Source organism: Lactuca serriola, chromosome 4 (assembly GCF_051521515.1).
Source record: "Lactuca serriola cultivar US96UC23 chromosome 4, Lser_US96UC23_V15, whole genome shotgun sequence".
Classification (NCBI taxonomy): Eukaryota; Viridiplantae; Streptophyta; class Magnoliopsida; order Asterales; family Asteraceae; genus Lactuca; species Lactuca serriola.
Window position 1 is genome coordinate 217,769,937 of NC_136411.1, and position 17,953 is coordinate 217,787,889.

Genomic DNA, 17,953 nt, shown 5'->3' on the forward strand with positions numbered 1-17,953 from the left:
GTCCTAGGGATGAAATCACACATCGATAGGTTGATTATGTTGGGTGCGTCTTTCCCCAATAAGGTGGTTGTGGACTGGGTTCTTCAGTCACTCCCTGAATCATATGATAAGTTCATAAGAGAGTATTATATGATGGATCTTGACACGACCCTCATTGACTTAACTTACATGCTTATTGCTACTGAATCAGAAATGATTTGGTGAAGTAATGGAGCATATTTGTCTGCTAATTCAACCAACCATGCTTCCGTGGAAATTCTAGAAGAATCCACTTGTTTCTGCTGCCAAGAGAAGAGGCAATGGATACCAAGCTGCCCAAAAGAGTTGAAGAGTCTAAGAGATGGGAGAGTCAAGAAGTATGGCTCTACATCATGTATAAAATCCACTATCTAACTCCATTAAATTCCTATTCTTTATACATAATGTGATAAGATTACATTTGCATGTTTTGCAGAATTAGAGAAAAGAGAGGAATTTTGATGGAAGAGCAAGATGAGTCTGATCACGAAGAAATGGATTACGATCACATGGATTCGAAGATCAGATTTTGAGCTTAGGAATTTATGATAGAATTGTTAGGAGTATTTGAATACATAGTTTTCATTTGAATTTTGCATTGTAAGGACATGTTTTCCGCTGCTTTGATGAATAAAATAAATTTTGGTTTTATCTTATTTGTTCATCCTTACAATGGCATATATGAAAAATTGATGTTTGTGTACTTCTATCATTAGCAAAATGGATTTGATTCTTAATTAGGTTATTTGTGGAAGTGTCAAGAGTTTACCAAATAGGGAGAGTTTCTCATCGCCCAAGTTTCAAGTGGATAGGAACTTGGAATCATGCAACAAGTATTGTATGATGAATGAGAAAAGCTTTCACATTTGGGAAATTTAGACTTGACTTTGACAAAGTGTCAATTTAAGAGATTAAGTACACTAGGTCGTACGTTGATCAAGTCTACCACAAGAGTAACAAAGATATTCATCATGATTTACTAAAGTTTAGTGAATATGATTGTAATTTTAAGATTAAGTATAATTCTGAGTTGATTAAAAGAGTTTCAATCAATAGCAGAATGAATAAGAAGAATCAAGTAGGCAGAAAGATAAAAGTTTCTCCGTTCTAAGAAGAAGGGAGAGTACCTTTTATTGTGTTTTATGATAGGACTTAATGATGAAGAACCATATCTCAATTGATCCTCTAAGTGATTCTTTGTACAATTTGTATGTCTAAGAAAAGGATTCAAAAATTATGGAAATGGTTAAATCAAGAAGTCAATCATACTTCGTTCCAATGACAAGTCTTAGAGTTATACTCCAAGATTGTGAATTAAGTGATAAGTCTTAAGAAGGTTTATAACATTCGTCAAATGTGAAATTTGGAAAAAGGGTTTTTTTTTCTTATTCTTGCACATTTGAAATTGGTAAGTTGTGATGTCTTGGATAAGACAAAGACCAACTAATACCAATCATGTGAAATGTTTTGTATTGATAAAACTACACTAACTCTTGAATATTTGTTTGTCAAAAAATGTTTCTTGACAAGAGAACCTTATATGTCAAGGAGTCAGTGGGAGTCTTAATGGTCTTGAAAGGTTTCAAGAACAATCAAGAATAAACCTTATCAATCATCACTAGTACACGACTTGAGGTTTACAACCTATCATGTTGACACTATTTTGTTTTCTGTGCCATTCCAATTGAGTTTTCTGTATATGTGAGTTCTACGAGTTCTCAATGGATTGTATAGGGGCAAGACACCTTGTTCAATGGAAAGTACATTGAAATGAAGGGGTGGGCTGCTCAATAACTTGGAAGTAATGGTGGGGCCCTTGATAGCAAGAAATTAAGAAGAACAAGTTCTATCCATAAGAGTTTGGATTTGTCACTGACATTATCTTGTGATTATGGTTATGACGAATTCACGTGGATGGGAACGTATACACCACAAAATCTAAGTGTCATAAGGTTTCTTTCATTCATGAGAATGGTTGTGAGGAAACGCTTTCACTAAGAGAGATTTTGAAGATAGCATTATGTGATTTGGGTTTCTCAAATTCAACTATGATTATGGCATACCTCTTCATAGTTTGAATTGTGGGAAATGGAAAATGGGTATGAACATTTTAGACTTGTTGATATGAGTCCTAGAATCGTTTAGACATATACATATGAGTTGTCCAAGGAAAAGTGTATGAGTTTGAGGAGCTTAGATAAAGTCTTATCAAAGCATCTAGTATTAGAAATATGAACTTAAGAAATTGTTTTCTAGAAGTTCAGTTGATTTCTGAATACATGTCGAAGCTAGTGGGAGCATAAGTGTTATGCTGGTAAAGAAATAATCATCATGTAAGTGGGATCATGATCATTATGGTAAGTATTGCAAGTTAGCAATATTAATTATAGTAAACAAGAGTTATATTTTTCAAAGTCGTAAGGGTTGAAAAGTTGTATTGCTATAATTAAGGGAGAGAATATTATACTTCATTCAAAATCTGAAGCTTAGATTGAGAAATTTTAATAAATTTAGTCAAAGGATACATAGTGTGTTCTTAAATTTCGATTATGATTACGGTATCCCTCTTCATAGTTCGAATTGTAAGAACGTGACACATAAAATATTATGGCAGAAAATTGATAGAGTATCGTATCTTTATGTAAGACATTATGCATCGTGTCCCATACGCTTCAGGTAAAGGATCGATTGCAAGTGCTATAATATTTGACCATTCTAAAATTTTCCAAATGTCTAGCGCATTAAGAAGGGAAAATGACAAGAATTGGTATTGAGCAAGATAATTAAACAATTATCAAAGGACGATCTAAAGTTCGTTGAGGATGGGTCACTTGTGAGTAGTTGGAAGTATGGTATTGAATGGACCATATCGACATTATTATGAATAGATAAGATTCTATTAAGAATGAGTTGTCATATGGTAAATATGGAAATCTTTCCATAATTGGCAGTTGAAAATTAAGAATTTATGTCTAGATTAGAAAATTTTATGCAAAAGAATGTTCAAAGGAATGTACTTTGAGTGAGAGACATCACATCTATAGAATTGTTCTGTAAGTATTTTTGATAGAGTACCTTGTGATTTAGTTGGCCTAATCTTTGTGAATTTTTTGTCGTAACTTCACAAGAGGATAATTGCATAAAATATTAGAATTTGACATATTCTATAAGTGGCAAGAATCTGATATTCTTGTACTTATGATAAGAATTGGGAGTTGTGAAATGAATATGATTGAAAATGTGTTCATTTGATCTATTTCACAATGTATAGACCATAGGAAACCAAAGTGTGCATGCTTGGGGCATGGGACAATTGTGGTTATAATTCGAGTTATAAAGTTGATTATCTGAAACGTTAAACATTGGATAATGAGTAATCAATATGGTGATTAAATAAAGGTGTTTTATTTGTACTCAAAGGTTTGGGACCATATAGGATTAGTATTATTTTTGTGTTTCACCTTGCATGTTTTGACTTCCAGAATAATTGAGTTATTAAGAATAATCAAATTATTCAAACGGACCACAGTCGGTCATACGTTGGAAGTAGGTATGAATGAAGACTGTCATGAATTGGTTTGTAGATTGTCTAAAGTGTATTAGACATAGCAAAGGTTTGCTAAAACGTTCGTGAGTGCTTATGAATATGATTTTGGGCATTGGATTAAACCCACGCTCACCTAGATTGCATCATAGATTTTATCATGAGCGATTGGTAAGACGATAATATCTTGTATTCTCAAAACCGAGATGTGTGAGTTGTATCTTGCGAATCGGTTACACATTGATAATATGTAAACGCACCAGTAACTTGGTGTTATAAAACTTATTATTGTGTGTGATTTGGTGAGTGAGTGCAAGCAAACATTGAGTCGAAGTTTATCCGTTCCTTTTACCCAAAGTGGGATAAAAGCGATATATGTGGGCCCCTCAATGATTTAGTGATGACAAACGTAAATGCTCAGCCGGGCTAGGGCTAATTTGATTTGTTCAATTAGTCAGTCGTCGTAAATCGGAAATCGGGAAACAACACATAGACTGAGAGAATGATTTCAATCCATGTCTCATGTCTATACGATATCTAGAATGGAGGAATATATGATCCCTTATCTAAAGGACAGGTTACTGATAAGATCAGAGTTCGACTGCGTCTTTGAGAGCTACGATTGCTAATCGAGTTGTACTTGCATTTGTGGTTACTAGACTTATCCAAGTGGGAGACTGTTGGATTAGTGTCTAAGCCCGTAACCATATTTGGTAAGTACTTGACTCGATTGTGCATGGTCCTTTTGGGTTGCCTTCACTAAAGCAACTTGATTGGAGAAATAATAGAGAAAGAGGTTATTATGATTTATTAATATGTTATAAGAATAATATATTAAAGGAGAAATCATATTTGTTTAATTAATATTGGTCAATAGTTAATTAGGAATTAATTTTGTGATCAAATGTAATTAATTAAACTAGAGGGGCTGAATTGTAATTATGTGATAGTTACAAAATATGGTAATGGTTATCCTAAATATGGGTTGAACGAATTCAAGGAGATAAGGATCCTTGAAATCGTCCAAAGGATAAAGGATAAGGGTTTTCAAGGGTTATCTTATTGTTACTTGGTGGGCAAGCAACTAGATAAGGATAAGGACTGAAACCCTAATCCCTACACCTATATAAAGACCCCTTGGCTAATGAAATTCGTCCATGCCTTGTCTAGGGCTCCTAGGGACGAATTTCACACCTCTTCCCTCTCTCTATTACCTCTCCATTTGCTCTTGATGTTTGTGAGCCATTAGAGGTACTACACTTGTGGTACTTGCTTTCAAAGACAAGAAGATTCAAGATTTAAGTTGTTATTACAACATAACAACAAGAGGTATGTATTTCATCTTTCCTTGTGGATTTCGAAATTCCTAGAAGCCTTTTAGGGTTCTTCAGGTGTTCATAATGTTGTATAACTAATAGTGATAACATAGATCCAACTCTAGGGTTGCATGCACACATAGGATTGTTTGTATAAAACCCATCATATTTCCCTCTGTTTTATTTATTTGCTGTTATGATATTGATATGAGCTCTGTGTATATGCATTAAGGATCGTTCCATGTGAATGGTATCCTAGTTCAGGTGTTGTTTGATTCGGGTGCCACCCGATCGTTTGTTTCTCTTGCGCTTAGCAAGAAGTTTACTGAGTCTTCGGGCATGTTGGATTTCCCTTTAAAGGTAGAGATTGTCGATGATCGATTGGTGCGAGCCTCAGCGGTGTTCAGGGATTGCGTTCTGAGGTTATTTGAGGAACGTTACTTGGTAGACTTGGTTCCCATTCCGTTGCGTGGGAACAAGGTGATCATAGGCATGGATTGGTTGAGCCCTAATGGGGCGGTGATAGATTGCGCACAACAGTTGGTGCGGATCAGGACCCCAAGTGGGGGAGAGCTGGTGATTCAGGGCGAGAGGCCACAGCAAGGACCAGCTCTATCTTCAGCAGTGAGAGCTAGGCGTTACCTCCAGCAGGGTTGCGCAGGTTATGTTGTGTATGTTATGGATACCCGGGAGGCAGGTAGGACGACGGTGGGCGAGGTGCCCGTAGTACGAGAGTTTGCGGACATATTCCCCGAGGAGCTACCTAGGATACCTACGGAGCGACAGGTGGAGTTCAGGATCGACCTAGTCCCTGGTGCGGCTCCGATAGCCAAGGCACCATATCAGTTGGCTCCTCCCGAGATGCAAGAGTTGTCTATGCAGCTGCAGGAGCTGCTAGACAAGGGATTTATCAGGCCAAGTAGTTCTCCTTGGGGAGCCCCGATCCTATTTGTGAAGAAGAAGGATGGGTAGCATCGTATGTGTATAGACTATAAGGAGCCGAATAAGGTAACGGTGAAGAACCGTTACCCATTCTCGAGGATTGACGACCTCTTTGACCAGCTACAGGGAGCATTTTGGTTCTATAAGATTGATTTGCGTTCAGGGTATCATCAGATGAGGGTCAGAGAGGAAGATGTGCAGAAGACGGCGTTTCATACACGTTATGGACATTATGAGTTCGTGGTGATGCCTTTCGGGCTCACCAATGCTCCTGCCGCATTCATAGATCTCATGAACCGCGTGTGTAGACCGATGTTAGACCGGTCTGTGATAGTGTTTATTGATGATATCTTGGTTTACTCCAAGACGTGAGAGCAGCACGAGGAGCATCTGCGAGAAGTTCTGGAGACTTTGAGGAGGGAGAACATGTATTCTAAGTTCTCCAAGTGTGAGTTCTGGTTGCGCGAGGTGCAGTTCCTCGTACACCTCGTCAACCAGGACGGGATCTCAGTGGACCCGGCCAAGGTAGAGGTCGTTATGAGATGGGAAGTTCTGATATCTCCATCTGAGATTCGGAGTTTCCTGGGATTAGCAGGATACTATAGGAGATTCATTCAGGATTTCTCCAAGATAGTCATACCTCTGACGCAGCTGACGAAGAAAGTCGTGGTCTTTCTATGGGGGCTTGAGCAGCAGGCAACGTTCGAGACACTGAGACAGAAATTATGCGAGGCGCCAATCTTAGCCCTACCAGAGGGCTTGGAGGATTTTGTGGTGTACTGCGATGCGTCCATCTCAGGGTTAGGCGCAGTGCTGATGCAGAGAAGGCATGTCATCGCCTACGCGTCGAGGCAGCTGAAGCCTCACAAGGCGAATTACCCGACGCATGATTTGGAGCTGGGGGCTGTTTTGTTCGCCCTCAAGATTTGGCGTCATTACCTCTATGGGGTTCGTTGTACCATCTACACGGACCATAAAAGTTTGAGGTACCTCATGGATCAGCTGAATCTGAACATGAGGCAGGGTCGGTGGTTGGACGTGGTGAAGGATTATGAATGTGAGATCCTTTATTACCCGGGGAAGGCCAATGTGGTGGCCGATGCACTTAGCCGCAAGGCAGCGCCAATCAGAGGCGTGCGCATGAGGATGACGGTGGTGACTCCCCTATTAGAGCAAATTCGGGAGGCTCAGCAGGAGGCTATAAAGGAGGAACATCGGAAGAGTGAGCGGATTGTAGGACAGGTGTCCTCCTTCGATTATGATAGTCGAGGATTATTGACATTACACCATAGGGTGTGGGTACCATATCACGGAGGCGTGCGCCAAGTTCTGATGGAGGAGGCGCACAAATCCCGATTCTCCATTCATCTCGGGGCGATGAAGATGTATAGGGATCTTCGTCTAGGCTATGGGTGGCCCTGCATGAAGCGGGATGTAGCTTGGTACGTTGAGCGGTGCTTGACCTGCAGGAAGGTCAAGGCCGAGCATCAGAGACCACACGGCAAGATGCAGCCGTTGGATATTCCGCTGTGGAAATGGGAAGACATCACGATGGATTTTATCACCAAGCTTCTCAGGACCGCACGAGGAGTAGATTCTATATGGGTCATCATGGATCGATTGACCAAGAGCGCCCACTTCATACCGATCCAGGAGAGTATCTCGGCCAAGAAGTTGGCCGATATCTACATCTGAGAGGTGGTGGCGCGGCACGGAGTGCTCGTTTCCGTGATTTCAGACAGAGATGTACGGTTTACTTCCAGGTTTTGGAAGAAGTTCCATGATGAGTTGGTCACTCGTCTGCATTTTAGCACCGCCTTTCACCCGCAGACAGATGGTCAGAGTAAGCGGACCATCCAAACTCTTGAGGATATGTTGCGGGCATGGGTGCTAGACTTCGGAGGTAGCTGGGATAGCTATCTTCCTCTAGCTGAGTTCTCATACAACAACAGCTACCACACAAGTATTGATCGTCCTCCCTTCGAGATGTTGTACGGAAGGAGGTGTCGGACCCCGATATGTTGGGGTGAGGTTGGCCAGAGGGTCCTGGGGAGCACCGAGGTGGTGCTCAAAACGACCGAGAGGATTCAACAGGTTCGGAGCAGGCTTCAAACTGCACAGAGTCGGCAAAAAAGTTATGCCGACAAGCGCCGTTCGGACCTGGAGTTCCAGGTCGTGGATATGGTTCTTCTAAAGGTGTCGCCATGGAAAGGAGTCATCCGATTCAGGAAGCGGTGCAAGTTGGGCCCAAGGTACATCGAACCATTCAGGGTTGTAGCCCGGGTGGGCAAGGTAGCGTACAGCCTGGAACTGCCAGCCGAACCCAGTCAGATCCACAACACTTTCCACGTCTCCCAGCTGCGGAAGTGCCTGGTGGACGACTCAGCGGTGGTACCCCTAGAGGATATTCAGGTGGACGACAACTTGAACTACATTGAGAGGCTAGTGGCAATCCTCGACCAGAAGTCGAAGGGTTTGAGGAACAAGAGGGTGGAACTTGTGAAGGTGCAATGGCAGCACCGGAAGGGGTCGGAGTGGACTTGGGAGCCGGTGGAAGAGATGATGGAGCACTAACCCGAGCTATTTCAGGAGCGAGCAGCAGACTTCGAGGACGAAGTCTAAGATAAGTGGGGGAGATTTGTAGCACCTGGTTCTTGGTACGTATTCTTTGTAATTAACCCTTTAAGCATTTGCATTTTGGCCTTGCACTCGGCGAGTTGAAGGACCAACTCGCCGAGTAGAAGCGAGATTAGACGCGGGACTTAAGTGATGGACTCGGCGAGTCAGGGACCGGACTCGACGAGTCCATGCTGTCTGGACAAAACCCTGATATGAGGGTTTGCACCCTATATAAACTCTTTATCTCGGCCTCCCTTATCCCTAACACTCTCCCAGAGCCGCATAACGAAACCCTAGCCGTTTGTGTGTGTTAAGGCCATTTTGGTGCTTTTGTGAACTTGTGAAGCTTGGAGGGAAGAAGAGAAGTGGAGTATTCGACTTGGGGCTTATAGATCCATGAATCTCATTCCATCTTCAGCTTAATCAAGGTAAAATGCCCCTGCTTTGGTCTTTCATTGGATTGTTCATCTTTAGAATATGGATCTTGGGTGCATTTGGGGCTTTTCAAGCCATTTTCAGACTAAAAGGGTGTTATGAGGACTTTGACTCCGGATCTGGACCATAAGAGGGGTCTCATGGCATAAAGGTGCCAACTTTAGGGCCATGAGAGCCCCATGCACATTCTAGGGCACTTTAGATGGATTTTTGAGCTAAAAACCCCATGCATGTGCATCAATTTTGGAACTTTACGCATGAAGTGGACACTAGGAGGCCAGATCTATAGTTTTGGTGTGTTAGATCTAATTTAAATCGACTGCATGGATTGGTCAAGATTGGACTCGGCGAGTCCGTTCTGGGACTCGGCGAGTCCAAGGCATAAAGTCCCATATCTGTTAAGGATCTAAAGAACTTAGCTGGGTGTTAGAAGGACTATAGAAGGTCAGAAAGGGTGACCCAATGTTCTGGACTAAGTCATTGTTCAGGATGTTCAGGGGACTCGGCGAGTGCATGAGCAGACTCGGCAAGTCCAAGGCAATCTTCTTATGGATGAAGATGAACTCGGCGAGTCATGGACAGGACCTGCTTATCAGTTGAAGATGGACTCAGCGAATTGTTCATACAACTCGACGAGTCGGATGAAGATTCAGTCGATGTTCATTTAGAAGTAAAACTCGTCGAGTCATCGCCTAACTCGACGAGTAGGGACGAGTATAAGGGCAAATGGAAGGATAGGGACTCGGCGAGCTGGCGAGCCAACTCGGCGAGTCAGGTCAACTAGTAGTTGACTTTGACTTTGACTTTGACTTGGTCAGGGGTAAAATGGTCGTTTTACCCTAAGAGTAGATACCAGTTCTAACTAAGTGTTTTGTAGGAATTATAGCCGGAGGATTTCCAGAGCAGCAACGGCAGCAGATAGAGGATTCCCGCACAGATCATCAGCTACTACGAGGTGAGTTACCTTCCAGTAACGGTGGGTCTACGACCACAATGCTGGCCCATCAGTAGGAGTTGTATGATTAGATGATTGTCTATGTGATATTCATTTGGGTTTGCTACTACCTGATATGTTTATGTGCTAGTATGATATGATGCTATGTGCTAGTGATAGTAGGGGAGATAGTCCCCAAAGTACCGGCCAATAGGGCCGAAGGGGTAATTATGCCCAGCCATGCTAGATAGAGTATGTGATATGTGTTATGTGGTAGTAGTAGGGGGTGAAATAGTCCCAAGTATCTGGTCGAGAGGACCGAAGGGGAGACCAGCACCAAGATATGCTAGCCAGCATCTGGTCGAGAGGACCGAAGGGGAGGCCAACACCCAGATATGCTAGCCAGTATCCGGTCGAGAGGACCGAAGGGGTAGGTCGGGCACCCATATATGCCTGACAATATATGTATGTTATGTGGTTGTATGGTATGTGGTATGATGGGGGAACTCACTAAGCTCCGTGCTTACAGTTTTCAGTTTTGGTTTCAGGTACCTCTTCATCGAAGGGGAAAGAGTTGGCGTGGTAGCGGCACATCATACACACACACTGTTTTCCGCTTTACGAGCTTGTTCTGGGATTTGTACTCTGATATTGGGTTGTTTTCATACTTTGGTTTTCAGACACGATGTATGTTGTGAAATGGCTTGATTAGACAATGTTTTATTTACAAATGTTTTCCAAAGTATTGATTTTAAAAACGAAATTTTTGGGCATGAAATTTGGGTCGTTACACAAATGAAGGTATTTCACCACTAGATGTGATGGAGAGCCACTCTAGAGACTTGGAACTACTTGCACTAAGTGTTAGGACCTTAAAGGATTTCATGAGGGAGGTGTATGGCCACCTTAAAGGTGTGTGTGGCCATGGGTGTACGACCATGGGTGTGCGGCCCAAGGGGTGTGCGGCCATACACCCATGGTGAGAGTTGCCTTTGTGGTGTTTTCAAGGTCCATACTTGCATCCATGAAGTGTCCTAGGTCTTTACTCGATCATAGTGCAAGTTAAGGGTCCTAGAAGTGGGTTTGTGGTCCTAAGGTGTGTGTGTGGTCGCACACAGGAGTGTGCTGCCGCACACAAGGAGTGTGCTGCCGCACAAGGGTGTGTGCGGTCGTACATCCTACATAAAGATGTCCAAAATGTCGATTCCAAGGTGCAATAAGGCTAGGGTCATGTCTATCTCAAGTATGGAAGTCAAACTCTCACTTTGGAGGGTGTTTTAAGAGTGTGCGACCACCTTAAAGGGGGGGTGTGCGGCCAAACTTACTTCCAAACACGAAGAACATGACGAATATTGCACACTTAAGGCTTAGATAGAGTGGTATTTCATGGATATCAAGTTAGAGGATGAATTACTCACGTTCTTGAAGCTTTGGAGGGTTTGTGGTTGAAAAAACTTAAGAGAAATGGTGTTGTGTGCTGCCAAGGTGTTAAAGGAATGAAAGTAAAGGGGGATACCCTTTATATAGTGGTAAGTATGCTGCCTAAAAGAGAGTGTGCGGCCAAGAGGTGAGTGTGCAGCCGCACACCAGTGTGTACGGCTGTACACTCCCCTTAAGGGTATGCATGGCCCGGTTTTTGACACTATACGACTTGCTGACTCATTCCTAAACTCAACCTTGGTCATACTCAAGCTTAGAACACTTAAATAAACCCTTAAACAACACAAGAAGTCAACAAAACAAGTTTAACATTGATTAAATTTGACTAAGTGCACAAGATAGAAGTTTCAGGTTGTCACAGTGTTGACTAGTAAAATGCATGGTCGTGCTGAAACTAAATTAATGGATTAATTATGTAGTTTTCTTTTGGTTGAAATAAGTCTGTATCGGGAAACAGAATCTTAAACGTTTGAGATTGACTATATCCATGTCTCATGTTCATATAGATATCTTGAATAACAAAGGAATATTTGATCACTTATCTAAGAGCTATATCACGACTTTTATGCTGTGAATATGACATATACATTTGAATGTATACTCTCTACTCATTACTAGTGAATATTAGACCATATAGTGTTAGTGACTTATGTAAGTAGGAGTTGTAGGAGAATGGTGCCCATAGTCACAACACAATCACAACAATTTGTAATATTCCTATTAATAGTAAGGTCTTCTTGGATTACACACAAGGATAGAAATAAGCAATAAATGACATGAGAATTTTATGGGGACCTGATTTACTAATTAATTAATTAATTAAATGAGATCTAGAAGTTCTGGAATATTCTGAAGGATCCAAGAATATAATTTAAGCAGTCGGATAATTACCAAGTATATGGATAATTATTTGGTGCCTAGATAATTATCTTTTAGAGTTTTATATCCTTCCCTGTAAATAGAGATGCATATGAATGAAATTATATGATAAGTTTTCCCAAAAAAACCCTATGCAAATTTCAACATCCTCTCTTTATTCCCGTAACCACCGAAATCACGACACCACGTCGTGGTGAGTACACTGTCACGATGTGGCCGGGATGCACCAGCAGTTTCAGATTTTTGGGTTCTCGTTTGATATACGGAGGATTGGTTGTTAGTGAGTGTTGCTAATATTAGTGCCTTGGGTGCGACTATGAAAGATGTGTTCTACGTTGGACTCTTAGCGTTTATCAATCAATCAAGGATTTTATGAGGGTTTTGAAGAACCCTAAAAGGTATGTATTCTCGCATATTAAAGTTGCAATTGATAGGTTGTTTAAGATCTGTTTTTCGAGCATATTGAGGATTGAAATATGTTGCTTCCGTGTCCCTTATCGTTGTCTAATGATCCTTATAACCCATCATATTTCACTGTAAGTTTTAGTTTTTTTAATTTTAAACAATAACACCCCCCCCCCCCCGCCCCCTTTTTATATTTTCTACATTTTACTAGTATGTACCTTACATAAAGAGACATTGACTTTTAGATTGTGTCCCTAATGATTCGACCATGTTTTCCGGTCGTATCCTTTAGTGCAATCAAGTAGTGAAATTTATTTGTTTTGGTGTAAATGACACTTAACATACCAATATTTTGAAGTTCTTCATCATATCTTTCGAAAAAACCATTATAATCTTCCTCGTTTGGGAAATACTTGTGAACAAAATACATCATATAAGTATTTTAGTTACTAGCACCTTTGATATCAATGATTTCTTTGTCTTCCAACATCATTTTGTGATGTTGAGAGAATAGATCGAGATTGTAAAACCATTCTTCTGTGAAGTCGTAAGCTTTTATAAGAAAGAAATTGTTTTTTCAGTTTTCTTCACGTAATTGAAACAAAAACATGTTATATACTCATTAAACTCTTACGTAAGAGTCCATATAGGCCGACACATAAGCTTTTGTCATAATTCCTCCAAAAAAACTAGGTAAGCTGATTATAACCGAAAATATAACCAACATTGAAAAAGGTTACATCACTTGATGATAGATTTGAAAAAAAAAATATACAATGTATAAAATGAACCCTAATAATATAATAACTTAAATAATATATATTCTTTAAATAATTCAAACATCTATGTAAATAATATGCCCATCTATAGGTGCAAAACTAAGGATTGTTTGATTGTCTACGACTGAATCATTACTGATTGAGTCAAGACCTAATTGAATTAACATAGATTATATCTAGAACCGAATTGAATCAAAAGTTTCTAATTATGGTATCAAACGATTTGAATTTGATAGATGTGAAATCAGCTTCTTATCATACCTAAAAAAAAATATCAAACAACCTTAAGAATATACGGATATCCTTCTAATAACTAAAATATAATTTTAGAAAGAAATAAAAATAATACAACACCAAAGTTTGACTTTAGCATTGTTTTTAAAACCTACAAAACGCCTCATATATTTATTGCTAGAAGCTACGTGGTCCCTTATTCCCAATCCAGGGCCACGCAAACGCGTACGTCAGGTTTTACGACGCGCGTTTTGTTTATGCCGATCGATAAATTTTATAATATTAAAAATATGCGTTTACATTTTCAGGTCTTTTTTTTTAATAAAAGCCATCTTTTGACCTTTATTCGACAGCCACGATGTTCAAGGGCATTTCTGTAATTTTGATCAGGGATTGAAAAGGATATGCTCCTATCCCCTATATAAAGAGCGTTCGGTGCTACGCAATCTTCATTCATACTTTAAGCTAAAAACTCGTATTTGAAAGCTACACGAGTTCAAATTAGGTTTTCTTGAGAGACAAATTTGGGGGAAAAATGGCGTCAGAAGGAGTTGTTATCGGCTGCCACTCCGTCGACCAATGGACGGAGCAGTTTGACAAGCACGTCGGCTCTACCAAATTGGTAACCTCAACTTCCTTGTTATGTTCATCTACTTAGAATTTGTTTTTGTTTTATGATATGAGTTTACTCGTTATGCATTCGATTCTGTGGATTTGCTTTAATTCGGGGATTTATCCTTTTGTGTATGTTCAGTAGGCAGTAGCTCTGACTGCACAGATCGTTTATTGATTCATATGAGTAGTTAATGAAAGGTTTTCCCCATTTAATCGTGACATACGTTTGTTCGATTGACTCATGTGTAATTGCTTTATTACAATTTTAGTTAATTATACAAAATTTAAGTTGGGGTTAGGGTTTGTTTTGTTGCTTATCTTGAATTGATTTAGACTTCGAATTTCAAAGTATACATCCCTTTGAGAAGATGTAACAGAGAGAATTGCTGAAGAGATTCATTAGTTTTACACAAAAATCTTTGTTTTCATGAAAAATTGAAAGCCCTGTTACATTTTTATTCATTTAGCAACTGAAGTTAAGATCTGAATGGAAATCTTGACAGGTGGTTGTGGATTTCACAGCCTCATGGTGTGGTCCATGCCGTGTGATTGCACCAGTGTTGGCTGAGCTTGCTAAAAAGATTCCCCATGTTACCTTCCTTAAGGTTGATGTTGATGAACTTGAGGTAAATTTCCTCCTATCATCTTTCATATTCAGATTGTTTGAGGGTTATTTTGGGTATTTAAAAATAAGGAATTTGTGTTTTTCTTGGTGTTACAGAGCATTGCTCAGAAGTACTCAGTGGAGGCAATGCCAACATTTCTGTTCTTCAAGAATGGAGAGATAGTGGACAAAGTTGTGGGTGCTAAGAAAGATGAACTTAGTGCATGTGTTGCTAAACATGCAGGAGAGGCTACTGTTTCTGCTTAATGTATTTTAAATATGAATGATTGTGAGCAACTTTTTATGTAACCATGTTTATGACTTGTGGTTTATCTTTATGCATAAATGGAAGTTGTTGTGATGTGAACAAAATGGCTTTTGTATGGTTGGTGTTGTTTTTTTTTTTTTTTTTTTTTTTTTTTTTTTTTTTTTTATCTGTCATAAGTTAGCCCCTTATAAAAGAATAGTTTGTGCTTATAGTTGATGTTTAAGGCGATACTTTTGGTAATGTGAACAATGCCTTAAACATCTTGTTAGTTGTAACAAATAGATATTAACTCTAATACTTCATGTCTATTATATGACATTACGACAATTCGGAAGTTTGATCCAACAAACAATATAAATCGAGACTTGTCCAAAATGGGGTTACAAATCTTATCACATGTGATTAAGATGCTAGATTATATAAAAAATTATTATAAGGCCACCAAAAAATACTCACAACATCACATCAAAAGTGTGTCATTACAACATCATATTTAAATAGGTTTAAGGAGGTTTAAGACTAAAGGGAATGGTAACACTCATAAGAGGTCGTCAGACTTTTGAGTGTCACATCTTTTTTAACTATTTAGCACCTAATCTTAGTGGTAACACTTCTGACACTCTATTTTATATTATTTTTGATTTTTTTTTTCTAATTTAATTAAACTGAGTAAGAAGGAAGCACTTCGGTCAAACACACTCCACCTAATCAAAATCTTCCACGGCCTTCTCTCTCTTCTCGTTACTCCATTGGCGAGGCTAGGTTGGCGCTCCCCTTGGCGCATGGCAGGGGCGGTGTTTGGCGAGGGTGGCGACCGGTGGCGAGTCTCTTAACGATTTGCACTCCTTTTAGCCTAAGTACTTCTTACTGTACATCACCGATTTATATTTAATTTTCAACTATTCAATAAATTAAATTATAAATGAAATATGAAACAAATAAAAATATTACATAGAATAAAAACGTTACATCGATTTAAATAAAGGAAATTACGTAATCGACTAAATAAAATCAAGCCGACATTGGAAAAAAAATCACATATCCTATTTGTCTTTTCACCATAAAATTAAGCCGACATTGGAAAAAATTACATTGATTTATTGCGGATTTGTCTTTTCACCATAAATAGGTATATAGGTCCTCATCCCTGAGAGTGTATGTAATTTTCAAAATTTGCATTTCGTTCAAAATTTTTCTATCATATTTGGCTTCCTCAGTTATCTCTACTTTTCGCTTTTGAAGTTGAACGTAATGGTTAGAGTTTTTTCTTGAAAATGTCATTTCAATTGGATTCAATTTTTTTTTTTGGACCTGATCCTGATCCGAACACCACTCACAATTTTTTTTTCTCAAAGAAACCCGAGAGATCAAGGCTCCAAGACATTCCAATGAGCTCAAAAAGCATTGACATGGGTAGGTAATTCTTGATTTTCTACAGCTTGCAGCAAGAAAATTCAAAAACTTGATGAAAAGTTTCAACTTTGTAGATGTAAAATTGTAAAAGTCGAAAATAGTGTATTGTATAGTTTCGCATTTTATGTTATTTTACTAAGTCATTTGTTATGCGAAGTTAAAATGTCTAGACTTAGTATATTTTTTGTACACTCATGTTTCCTATAAATAGGGACTGAGGTTAGAAGTAGAGAGAGTCTTTTTGTAACAAATATTTCTTCTCTACTTATTTTGTAATCAGTCTTTATCAATATGAGATCTGATTAATATTTACTCCTTGTGTTCTTAATCTTCAATCACTCAAATCTAACTTTTCTTTCTCAAATCTTGATAACAATTCTCATCAATTGGTATCAGAGCATGATTCAAACTGCTTAGATCTGATTTTCGTATAAGAATCATTTGCTTTTTGAGTTGCAATATTACTCAAAATTTTCCGTGCATTTTGGTTTTGAAAATCACTTTTGATCTTCAGATTTGAATCGATTCTGTATTTGAATTGTTAAGTCGAGTAATCGATTAGTGATTTGTGATCAATTCATTTGATCAAATTCTCAAATTCATCAAGTTTTTCAAGTTTTCTGAAATTTTCTGTGTTCATCAATGGCGAACTTCAGCATGAATACAATGACTTCTTTCTCTCACTTGCTTGGTTCCTCAACCAAAATTCCAATGTTAATTCCAGAATACTATGATCAGTGGGCTGATAGAATGGAAGATTACTTAAATGGAATCGATGAAGAACTTTGGAATTGTATTGATGGAACAGTACAAGTTCCTGCTAATGTTCAACCAATTGGACCATCTACTGCATCTACTGATGTTGCTGAACAACAAAAACGATTGAAGAATAATGAAAAGAGGTGCATGAGAGAACTAAGAGGTGCTTTACCTCCTGTGGTTTACAATTACATCCGTAGTTGTAAAACAGCCAAGGATATATGGAACACTCTAAAAGAGAAGTATCAATGTAGCGAAAAGACGAAGATCAACTCTGTGAAGCAATGTCTAGTTGCACTGAAGGAATTCAGACAAAAGGATGCAGAAACTCTTGCAAATTACTATGATCGTCTGAATGAGCTTATGTTTCGCTGCAATAGGTATGGAATCACTAGATCTCTCATGGAATTCAATTTAACTTTCATTATGGGTCTTCGCAAGGAATGGAGAAGTGTGAGCATGATGATTAAGAATCAACAAAGTTTTGATGCAACTAAATTGAATGATCTCTACAATCAACTGAAAACACATGAATGTGAGGTCTCAGAAATGTATGAAGAATCAAAACAGGTTATTGGTGGTCCTTTGGCTCTTGTTTCAAAGGTATCAGAAACTGATGAAAAAGATGGTTCAGATGAAGAAGGATTTTTGATGAACTCTGATGATGAAGCTGTAACATTCTATTCAAACAACAGAGTTAAGAAGTTTTTCAAAAAGCCTTTTAATCCAAAAGGAAAGACTAGTGATGT

The 17,953-nt window shown here is 39.0% G+C and overlaps 1 protein-coding gene across 1 annotated transcript; it reads left to right on the forward strand.

Annotated features, from left to right (window-relative positions):
* The first annotated feature begins 13,988 nt into the window (after positions 1-13,988).
* Positions 13,989-15,136, forward strand: LOC145103286 (thioredoxin H-type 1-like). Its single transcript, XM_079040838.1, has 3 exons — positions 13,989-14,167; positions 14,664-14,786; positions 14,882-15,136. The coding sequence occupies exons 1-3, from the start codon at positions 14,081-14,083 to the stop codon at positions 15,029-15,031; spliced, it is 360 nt and encodes a 119-aa protein (XP_078896964.1). The 5' UTR covers positions 13,989-14,080; the 3' UTR covers positions 15,032-15,136.
* Positions 15,137-17,953: the final 2,817 nt, after the last annotated feature.